General features: G+C 56.1%; 1 protein-coding gene across 3 annotated transcripts in view; it reads right to left on the minus strand.

The window, feature by feature from the left end:
* Window positions 1-735: 735 nt before the first annotated feature.
* The window catches only part of Mapkbp1 (mitogen-activated protein kinase binding protein 1), a 49,666-nt gene continuing 39,989 nt past the window's right edge, over window positions 736-10,412 (minus strand). Inside the window, exons 12-30 of one of the 3 annotated variants that reach the window (XM_010624753.3) lie at window positions 9,513-9,604; window positions 9,138-9,263; window positions 8,789-8,859; window positions 8,511-8,632; window positions 8,174-8,249; window positions 7,962-8,073; window positions 7,724-7,787; window positions 7,361-7,495; window positions 7,071-7,207; window positions 6,834-6,883; window positions 6,085-6,321; window positions 5,482-5,648; window positions 5,138-5,286; window positions 4,845-5,039; window positions 4,595-4,679; window positions 4,104-4,387; window positions 3,377-3,955; window positions 2,876-2,961; window positions 736-2,329 (exon numbers count right to left, since the gene is read on the minus strand). In XM_010624753.3, the coding sequence (XP_010623055.1) occupies window positions 2,102-2,329; window positions 2,876-2,961; window positions 3,377-3,955; window positions 4,104-4,387; window positions 4,595-4,679; window positions 4,845-5,039; window positions 5,138-5,286; window positions 5,482-5,648; window positions 6,085-6,321; window positions 6,834-6,883; window positions 7,071-7,207; window positions 7,361-7,495; window positions 7,724-7,787; window positions 7,962-8,073; window positions 8,174-8,249; window positions 8,511-8,632; window positions 8,789-8,859; window positions 9,138-9,263; window positions 9,513-9,604 (2,995 nt within the window). In that variant the 3' untranslated portion in view covers window positions 736-2,101. Of the gene's footprint in view, window positions 2,330-2,875; window positions 2,962-3,376; window positions 3,956-4,103; window positions 4,388-4,594; window positions 4,680-4,844; window positions 5,040-5,137; window positions 5,287-5,481; window positions 5,649-6,084; window positions 6,322-6,833; window positions 6,890-7,070; window positions 7,208-7,360; window positions 7,496-7,723; window positions 7,788-7,961; window positions 8,074-8,173; window positions 8,250-8,510; window positions 8,633-8,788; window positions 8,860-9,137; window positions 9,264-9,512; window positions 9,605-10,412 lie in introns of all 3 variants that reach the window. The other 2 variants (XM_010624752.3, XM_010624751.3) reach the window with 2 other exon arrangements.

Below are 10,412 nucleotides of genomic sequence, written 5' to 3' on the forward strand. Positions count from 1 at the left end.
TAACGCCCTCCGCACTGCGTCCAAAGCCCCCGCCGCCATGACGCACCCCACGCGTGACTCCGCCCCTTCCCGCTCCGGCTTCTGTTCCCGGCCCCGCCCCGGCCGCCCAGCCGGGCTCTCAATACCCCGCACGGCCCCGACTCGCGTAGCGTCCCGGATTCCGGGTCTCACTATCCAGTGAGGATCAGCGCCCTCTTTCAGCCGGCCGCGCTTGCTGCCATTCCAGAGTTAACAAACGATTGTTTATTGACAAGTTCATACATCAGTACAAACGGACACGTTAAAAAGAGCCCCCGCCCCTGGCAGCCGGGGAGAGGAACCAAGCGCCGCAGTCCCGACAAAGTATAAAAGTTATAAATAAGGAGCTCTCAAAACGGGGAGGGGGTGGGGTCGAGTCTGGACAAGGGCGGCGGCGGCGGCGACCTCAGGCATGCACAAGGGGGCGCGTCGCCGGCCACGGAACCCCAGCCGCGACGGAAAGAGAGAAGGGGAAGAGCGACTACCTTCTCCCGAAGCACAGCGGGAATGCAGCGCTCCGCTGGTGGAAGACGGGCTGAGGCTCCCTAAGCACCTGGCCCTGGAGAGCCGAGCCTACATGCCTAGTTGTGGTGGGCTGCTACTGATGTGGAGCTCCACCCCCAGCCGCGAACGTTCTGGGGTCCAGGATTTGAGCATGGCTGTGCAGGTGGGATTGGCAGGTTTCGGCCTGCACAAGGCATCCTCGAGCACAGTTTCTTCATAGCATCTATGGCGATGCCTGAGTGCATGCAGGGTTGTGGGGCCTGAACCCATGGTCACAGTGGTCCAGCTGTCGTGGGGCAGAGGGAAGCAGGGGGCCCAGAGACACGTTCTTCATCCTGACTACACCATCTGCTGGCTGCCTAGTCCTACCCTGCAGGCCTACTATGCCCTCTCCTTCCCTTCATCCCTAACAACTGCCCCTTTAATGCTAATCTGTCCCCTCACCTCTGCCACTTCCCTGTGCCACTTCCCACCTGCCACTGTCTCTTGGCCCCTGTGCCTCCCTCCTTGCCAGCACTGCTTCTGTGGAGATTAACTCTACCAGGACCAGGTAGGTGTTTGTGGGCCACTATGAATCAGTGTTTTGGGTTTAGTGTTTCACTCCGTTCTGTGCCTTGATAGTTCCACTAAGCCAGGCAGGGTGGTAAAGCTGAAGCAGAATGTGAGAGGCCCAGGCACAACAGCCAACCAAGTACTCCAGAATGAGCACCCAGCTGTGTGGGGAGGACTAATTTCACCCACAGCCAAGGTACTCAGGTGGGTTGGCTGCCTCTAAAGCACGAGGGGAAGTCCACCCAAGCTTCTGACAATGTCATTTGGGATGCAGTGGCCCTTGGCTTCACTGGGGACCAAGACAGGAGGATAAGGAAGGCTAAGGGGCTGAGGAAAGGCTAGAAGCCGGCTTGTGTCTGCCCAGCAGAGGGCTTTACTGTCCTGCAGCAACATCCCACAGCTGGCTCCACAGGCTCCAGCCAGGAGGGGAGGGGCTCTCAGGAGCTGAAGGGAGTGGAATGTGGGGGCTCAGGTCCTGATAGCAACTCCTCTCCTGATGGCTGGGGTGAGCTGCCAGGAGCTGGGAGAAATAAAGCCTGCTCTGGGAGCCAGCAGCATGCAGCTGTGTGGGACGGGAGTGGGAGTAGAGGTGAAGGCACACCTTTGGCTAGTGGCACTGAGTACCACATTACCGCCCACCTCTACCCCATGGAGTACCCTGTTTATGAGCTGATCCCTGAAGTAATTTCAAATGGCTTCTAAGAAGAGAGGGCCAGCCCTTCCCGGCATCCCTCAGAAGGGGCAGGCTGCCCTCCTACCCTTCACAGCACCAAGATGACAAAGACTCAAGACCTCTGCCTGCCAGGAGCCACCTGCAGGGGCTGTGGAGGCAGGAGTTCCAAGGAATTGAGGCCACAGTCAGGGAAATAAATTAATAAATACAGGGCCCCATGAGGAGCAGCTGGGAAAGCTGCTTCCCCACTGAGTGCTGGCCCCTCCGTCCACTCCAAGCATCACGCAGGTTACAGTGAGTAGAGGAGGAACCAGTTTGGAATGGGGAGTGTTCACTTGGGACAGGCTCCGGAGCTCAGAGTTTGCGTTCCATGCGCCGCTCCACAGCTCGAAGCAACAGCTCTGAGTACTGCTCCAGCAGGGCCTGTGTTTGCTCAGCTCCCACAGCCCCAGGACTGCTGCCTGGGCTGGACAGTGCAGTCCCAGCCAGGCCTTCTAGCTCCTGCCGCACTGAAGAGAAGGTGTCTCTGAGGAGCCGAGTGATTCGACTCTGTTCCGCTGAGGGTGTCTTGCAGCCGGCCACCTGCAACAAGACCCCCCCAGAGGTGAGTTGGAGGATTCTGAAGGGCTGGCTCACGGCTCTGCTGGCTGCAGTCTGCCCTAGAAGTGACTGGCTGGGAGTTCCACAGTGCAAGATCAGCAAGCATGACCAGGGACTGTGGGGTCTATTCAGACCTCGGAGGGAACCCAGAGGAGAGTCCTTCCAGATTACAGAACAGTTACAGCTTGCCAGCCACCCTTCACGACAGCTTGCACAGGCTTCACTTTCTCTTTCATAGTGTGGACCAAACATTTGTGGATGTGAAAAAGATACTACTAGTACTTGCACTGGGACAATAGGCATAAAAGAGGACCTGGTCTTTCTACCCCCCAGCCTCCTGGCTGAGGTCTCCATGCTTCACCAGTGGGTGTCTGGTTCAGCACGCTTGGCTTAGCCTCCAGCCTCTCTCACATGCTCCACACAGGGCATTTGTGAGTGCTCCAGTTGTTTTATCCTAGACACTCAGCTGCCCTACACTCAGCACTGCTGACATGCTCCATCTTCCTGCCAGCTGGTGCCAACACTCACCAAGCGGTAGAGCCCCACGGCCTGGTGCACTTTCCCTCGGAGGTCGGCCACAAGTTGTTCACATTGCTCCAGGCTCATGGCTGGTTCTGAGGGGACAGACATAGCTCCGTGAGGCTCAGCAGGTTCTGTCAGGGCTCTCCACCCAGGGGCACTCATAGCAGGAGAGGCCTACCCTTCAGCACTGCCCCCTGCCCCCTACTCCTCTGGCTCCTTCCCTTCTAAACCTCCCCCGGTCCACCAGCAGCACACAGACAAGGTCCAGAGGATAGGGCGAGCCCCTGACCCAGAGTCCGGAAGGCATTGCAGGGGTAGGTAGGTCACAAGATCATGGGGGCTGGCAGGAGTCTCACCATGAGGGGTGTGACTTGTGAACTGAGACCGGAATAGAGAAGATGAAAATGCCAGAGGCTAGACACATAGAAATGGGGTGTAGACAGAGGGTGACTGACAAGACAGGGAGAGGGACGGAGCAGGAGATGGGAGCTAGGGAGCTGTGCACACCTGAGTCCTGGCTCAGGGCTGCCCCTGGCCTGGTGCATTCCATAGGGTTGGGAGTCTTCTCAGGGAGTGGGGGCTGCAAGTTCTCAGGGCGTCGGAGGAGGCTGCTGACTGGCAGTCGCTGGGCACCAGGGCTGTTGGGCCCAAGATGAGCCTGGCACTCTGTCCTCGGCTTGGGAGTGGTACCCTCCCCCACACAGGCCTGCCTCTCAGGTGGAATGTGAGCTTTTCCTAGGCCTGCTAGGGAGCCAGGCTGCTCTGTGTCACCAGGGGCCCAGCCTTTGGTTACAGGTGAGAATGTGGCCAGGGTAGGGCGGTCAGGCAGTGGTTTGGGGATGTCTAGGACCAGATGAGTTCGACTGGGCAGGGTTAGCTTGCTGAGTGGTGAGACTCGAAGTGGAGCAGGAGCCTGAGGTTCAGCTGCTAGGCCCAGGTTCTCCCCAACAGAAATACTGTGGGCCATCTTGGCCACAGAACTGGTGGTGGGGCTCTGGAAGGAGTGCGGCCGAGATGGACGTCCATCAGCCTGGGGCAGGGTCTCCCTCTCCTGTGAGAGCAGGGGCCCTGATGCAGGTACCTCATCTGCAGAGAAGAGACACAGGCAATCAGCAAGGGAGAAGCTGTCACCTTGCACATGCCCACTCCAGGGCCAGGCCTGGCTCACCCTGCCCTGCTTGCCATGCCTTCCATGCTCCCTGCTCCCTGAAGCTGAGCCCTCCAGGCTCCTCACCCTGTGGCATCAGACTGTGCACAGACTGGGCTTTCTGGAGTCCAGCTGAGGGGCTGGCTGTGGCCACTCTCTTGGGGACCCGGCTGCTGTCTGGGTTGTGACGACGGCGAGGCAATAGCACAGGAGCTGCCTCATGGGAACCAGGGTTGCCAGAGGATGGTTCCACCTCCAGGGGTGCTCCCAGGGGACTGGCACCACTGCTTCTCAGCTGCTCACCAGATGCCTGTGGTACCTGAACAAGTCTCGACATCACTGCCAGGCTGGAAGAAGATGGGGACGGTTCTCTGTAAGGAGGAAATAGGAGAGAAGGCTCAGCACTCCTCCCAGCCAGAGGGTGAGCTGCTCTCACAGCACCAGAGAGGCACTAGGAGAGGGGACAGAAACAAAGCCGGAGAGGGTCAGTTCTAGGCCATCCCTGGGGAGGGGAGAGGAGAGGCAGGAGCGCTGGAAGGTCAAGAGAGCTGAGCTGCTGTGGGGAAAGGGTTCCATACCTGTGAGGGGGTGTCTGCACTTGCAAGAGGAATCGTGAAGAGATGCTCCGAGACTCTGTCCTCTCTGGGACCTGCACCGGGCCTCCTGTCAGAGTCACGAGATCATGAAGTGAGGCAGAAGCCAAGCCCTTGGCCCAGGTTCTGCTTTCTCTAGAAGGAAACCCCAAGGTACTGCTTGCCCCTCCCTCTTGGCTGGGCACAGAGGGGAAGGGCAGATTGCAGTGACTAAATGCTGACCCTCTGACCACACCTGGAGCAGCCCCATTGGCCAGTGTCTCAAAGTGCTGTTTTAAGAACTGCTCCTGATCTGGGGTACGAGGGCTGCCTTCCTGGAGCCCAAAGGGGCCACCGCCTCCTTCCTCTTCTTCATCTTCATCACCCTCGGCTGGCTCTTCCAGGTCTGAGGAGATGCCATCCACACTCAGGGGCTCTGTGCTCTCGGAGTCTGGATGTGGGGAGGGAGAGGCATCACACTACACCTGTTACCATGGCTTCCCTCCCCACTTCAGGCGACTGGCCCCTCCCACCAGGCTGCAGCCTCACCTTCATTGGGGTGCTCAGGGCTAGAAAGGCGGCTGCTGCTATAATCCACAGAGCAGGCACTATCAGGGCTGTGCTTTTCTGAGCCCCTGTTGCCTGGGTACACTCTTCCCCGGGTTCCTCGGGTTGGGGCCTGCACCTGGAACTCACTGCTGGGAAGGCCAGCAGGGGGAAGAAGACCGTGAAGAACAGCAGCCCGCTAGACTCCTGCCTGCAAGCAGGACTAGGGAGAAGGTGGTGGTGAGTGGTGAGCAAGTCCTAAGCTTCTGGGGACCAGCTTCTGCCCACACTCAAAAGGGGAGGCAGCTGTGGGGCCCCAGGAGATCTGGCCAGGGTAGGTCCCTTGCCTGGTATCCATCGTGGGGCTGTCACTAGGCTCTGGGTACACAATTCCATCTTCAATGGGTGAAGGCTCCAGATCTTGGGCAAAGACCCCTTCCTCTTGTGACAACAACTGGATAATGCGGGGGCAGGAACAGGGCTGAGAAGCCTGAAGCCGAGGAGACTTTGCATTCTGGGAACATACAGAGGGACGTGAGAAGAGGGCCCTGGGGAGACATGGAGGTGGGCAAGGGTTTGGTATGCATCGATTCTGTGGAAGCTTAATATTCCAGCTCTGTGGAAAAAGACCAGGAGGGCAGGCTGGGCACTCACCGACACTGAGATTCCAGAAAAACTATATTAGCATCTAAGCTGCCAGCCTCCAGCCCCACTTAACAGCAGAATCATCCCAGGAACCCAGGCCAGGGCAAGGGCCACCTTTGCCCCTCCACCCCACACCTTTCTCTTCTCACCCCAATACCAATAATACAACCTAGCTTGAATCAGGTGGCCTATGCACCACAGGGACAGAGCAAGCACAGTCAGTCCCGAGTTCGGGCCCCAGCTGTTGGTACAAGGCTGGCTGAGGCTCTTTGGATGTGTCTAGAGAGCTGAGGAAGCTGGCTCACCTGGCTGGCACATGAGGCCTCAGTGGCCTGCTGGCCATGTTTCCCAGCTCCAGATCGGGGCATGGTTAGTGAGTCCTGGCTAGGCCTCTGAGGGGTTGGGGCCAGGGTCTCCAGCTGCCGCAGGTCAAGCATAGAGCGAACACTCAGCTGCACACCTGGCTGAGCCCATCGCCCCCTTCTTCTGGGTCCCACACTGGCTGCTGGAGCTGCATCCAGGAGTTCTGCTGTCTCCTGGGCCTGGTGGGAGAAGGGGTGGAGGATGAATAACCATAAGAACCACATAATGCTGTCAGTAAATACTCATTGTCCCTCACAAGATGCCCTGCCCTTCCCAGACACTAGTTCACTGCATCCTTAGGGAGAAGACTGTTACGATCCTCATTCTTCCAGCCAAGGGGGGTATGGCACATAGGCCTCCCACAGTGGGTGACCTGCAGGACAGGGTGGCTCTGGAGTTTATGCTCTTAGCTGCCCTCCCTACCCTCACATAGGAACCTCCAGTCTCTGCCTTACTTAGTGTCATGGACTCTTCAGGTGAACACCCAGGCAGCGACACAGGCTCAGCACCTCCCCTAGTGGTGACAGCCTCATCCAACATAGGAAGGACAGCACAGGGCTTCCTTCATCCCAACTGGCCTTCCTTGGATACAGTCAGTGCAGCGTGGAGCACCTGGGTAGACCCCACACCCAGTCACCTCCCCCTCCCCCTGCTATAACCCTGGAAGCACATCTGGATGTTGGCCACTCACCCGACTCATCTCCCAGTGGGACAGGCTTCGAGGCAGGGCTGGGCCAGGCCCTGTGGCTAGAAAAAAACAGGCAGTTATGGGAGATGTCCCCTCACCCACACTAAAGCCAGAGCCCCACAAGCCCATCCCTGTGTGGTCACAGTGATGTCCATGTCCTCAACTTGTGCACTGTCACCCCACAGTCCCTAAGAGGGTCTATCCAGCCACTATGCCAGCTGGTGCCAGACAGTCACAGACCTAGCTCTTTCTTGGCCAACTTGGCAAGGATGGGCAGAGCTGGCAATCCTTCCTCTTCAGCACCCTCATCTTCTCCCTCCTTGTCACTGTCTGAGGAGAGAGCTGGTCCAGAAGAAAGCACCACTGGGGCCTGGGGCCTGGGTCCAAGACAAGAAAGGTTGTAGGGAGAGAAGACTTGCTGGGCAAAGGCTAGCACCACGAGACTGTGTGGGTCCCAGTGTGGAGAAGGAACGGTGAGATTGCAGGGAGCCAGTGGGACCCACCCATCACCTGCCTGTCACCCTTCTCACCGGCTGGGTCCAGAAGGCCTCTGAGGAGAGGCTGGGTCTTGCTGCTTGCCCCCTCGCTGACACTGGCGCAGCTCAGCTAGACGCTGCCTCATGCTGATGGTCATCTCAGAGCTCAGGCGCCACACAAAGATGCAGCTGGGACAGAGCCAGAGAGATGGGTAAGGGAGGGGCAGAGCAGGACTCTGGAGGTGGCAGCACCATTAGTCCTCTTCCCCATGCACGAGCAAGGAGACCCTAGCCACACTCCGAGGCCAGGTTAGGTCCAGCCATGAAATCTCCACCCACGCCCATGTCTCAGAGACAGCAGTGAGTTGTACTTGGAGGTATCTGTGGCTTCTCTCAGGGAAACTGGCTTCTGCTCACCTGTCCCCTGACACAGAGATGAGGTGTTTGCAGTCATTACTGAATTTCATGCCAGTGACAATCTCTGTGAAGAACAAAGAATAAGCTCTATGGGCCACCCTCAATTCCCAACCAAAATCCTGCTTTAGCAGTAGAGATGGGGGCTAACTGGAAGGGAGGTCAGGTAGCTCTGCTGGGTCACAAGAAACTAAGGGCAGAGAGTAGAGTTCCAGGGGTAGTGTACTGGGGCCACACTCACCTGAGTGGCCAAACATGGTGGCTACGCACTCGCCTGAGGAGAAGTCAAAAATGGAAAGGTTCTTGTCGGAGCAGCTGGTGGCAATGTAGGTCCCTGAGGGGTCTGTCTGCACCTGGGGAGCAAGTCACATAGCTCAAACAGTACCAGCTCCTTTCTACCTGGATGTCTTTCCTCCAGTTCCTGGCCCAGTGCGTAGCCCACTTGGCCCTTACCTTAATGAGAGTGCCATCCTCCCCCTGTGATCCTTTAAACAGCTTTTTCTGCTTCCCACTACTGATGTTAAAGATCCTGTAAAGAAAAACACTTGTTCATAAAAGGAGGAATAAAAGTCCAGTGCACCGGGGGGCATAACCGCTAGCATTCAATCCATGCCTGTTCTCCTGGGGGTACCCCACCAGCTCCACAGGAGCCAGCCAGCGAGGCAATGTCTTTACTGTGGAAGATCAAGGGGGCAGAGGCCAGACAAAAAGATCTGAGGACTCAGCTGTGCACAACTGACCTGCAAGGCAGGAGAGAAGTGGTCAGATGGCCTGAAAAAGTGACACCCACCGGATATTCCGGTCCTGACAGCCGATGGCCGTGTACTTCCAGCTGGGCTCCACATCCATGTCATAGAGGGTTGTCTTCCGCACCACGTGGTGTGTCCGAGTAAACTGTACTCCATCTCCACACTGCAGGGGTAGAGTATGTGGCAAACCCTCCCCAAGTGTCTTGCCAAGCCCACAGAGCCCTACTCTCACCTCCCTTTACCTATTGTAACTTCAGGCAGGAGACAGTAGAGATCCCCACCCAACCCTTCCCCTTCCAGGGATGCCCAGTACCCTCACCTTCTGTGCAGTGCGGAAGTAGATGCTCTTGTCTGCTCCACAGCTGATCATGCGCACTTGCCCATCGCTGGCTATGGAGGAGAGGTCTAATTGTTCCCACTGTTCCCACCATAGGGTCAGCCTTTCCTCTGCTTCGTGCCATATTTTTTCCCATTCAGGCTACTCCACAAGGCACACCAACCAATTAAACCAGAATGCTTTCCTTTAAACCTACATTTCCACCTGTCATCCCATGCCCCTCCCAGGCCTCCCAACTGCTGTCCAACAGTCACTACTGGGAAGTAGGATCCTTCTCATGGAAACAGGAGGTGATGTAAGGGCAGGATGCCTCTCAAGTGCCCTGGCCCACCTGCAAACTTGACTGCAGTGATGGAGGATGAATGTTCATCTAGAGTCTGCTGCAGGCTGTACTCCCGCCCAGCATCCAGCACGTGGATTAGCCGATCCCGGCTTGCTGATGCCAACAGCTTCAGACCTGAGATTGGAAGAACTCTATCAGCCCATGTGTTCCCTCAGCAGCCCAAAACTACAGCCCCAAGGGAACTGAGCCTCATATCCCTCAGCTACATGAACCATGAAGCAGGGACAGAGTCATCTTCCTCAAAACCTACAAAGGCCAAATGGTCCAAAAGATTCTAGGCTGCACATCTAAGAGCCACAAGAGATGTAAGTGGCAGGCCTGGAGAAGGCCTCTGTCTGGGCAGGGTATGGACAACCTCCTCACCTGTGTCTGGCTTAGAGTACTCCAAGCATAGGATCTCTGAGTCATGGGCCTCCACCTTCAGCATCTCACTCAGGGACTGTAGTTCATGTACCCTGCGAAGATGAGGAGAGGAGGGAAGGGGTCACTGCCAAGGCTGGAGGCAGAACTTACCCCCTCCAACTTCCTCTGCTATATCTTCTCCCCCAACATTTTTCTTTCCCTGAAAACTTTTCATTATTTTTAGTGAACTATGATGCTTAGAGAAAAATTGCAAAGAGTACAGACATTCCCTGTCTCTTACTTGGCTTTCCCTAATGTTAGTGTCTTACATAATGTTATAGTTTGGATCTAGAATGTCCCCCGCAGTCTCATGTGTTCAGAAGTGGGGATTGTGGAAGGTGACTGATCTCGGGGTCCTATCCTCATCAGGGCTTGTGCCTTTGGAGGGCATCTCTCCTTCCCTAGTCCTCCCTTCTCTCTCTGCTCTCTGGCTGCCGAGGTGTGAGCAGCTTTCTTCTTCCATGCTCTTCCACTGTGTTGTTTCTGCCTGGCAGCCAGCTAGCCATGAACTTAACCCACTGAAAATCATGAGCCAAATAAATCTCTTCTCATATATAACACCACCAGAGCCTGGAAATTTATGTTGGGATAATACTATTAACTAAAGATTTTATTCAGACTTCACTTTTTTTCTGTATATCCTTTTACTTGATCCTGGATCTTACCAAGGGCCCAATTAGCATTTAGTTGTCACTTCTCCTTAGGCTTCTGTAGTCTGCAATGGTTTTCTAGTTGTTTCTTTTTTGGTACCCAGGATTGAACTCGGGTTCTTGTACTTGAGAGGTAGGCGGCAGAACCACTGAGCTAAATCCCCGGCCCTCTAGTTGTTTCTTTTTTCTTTTTCTTTTTTTTTTTTTTTTT

This window comes from Fukomys damarensis, unplaced genomic scaffold (genome assembly GCF_012274545.1).
Source record: "Fukomys damarensis isolate Sample0158 unplaced genomic scaffold, DMR_v1.0_HiC HiC_scaffold_17, whole genome shotgun sequence".
Lineage (NCBI taxonomy): Eukaryota > Metazoa > Chordata > Mammalia > Rodentia > Bathyergidae > Fukomys > Fukomys damarensis.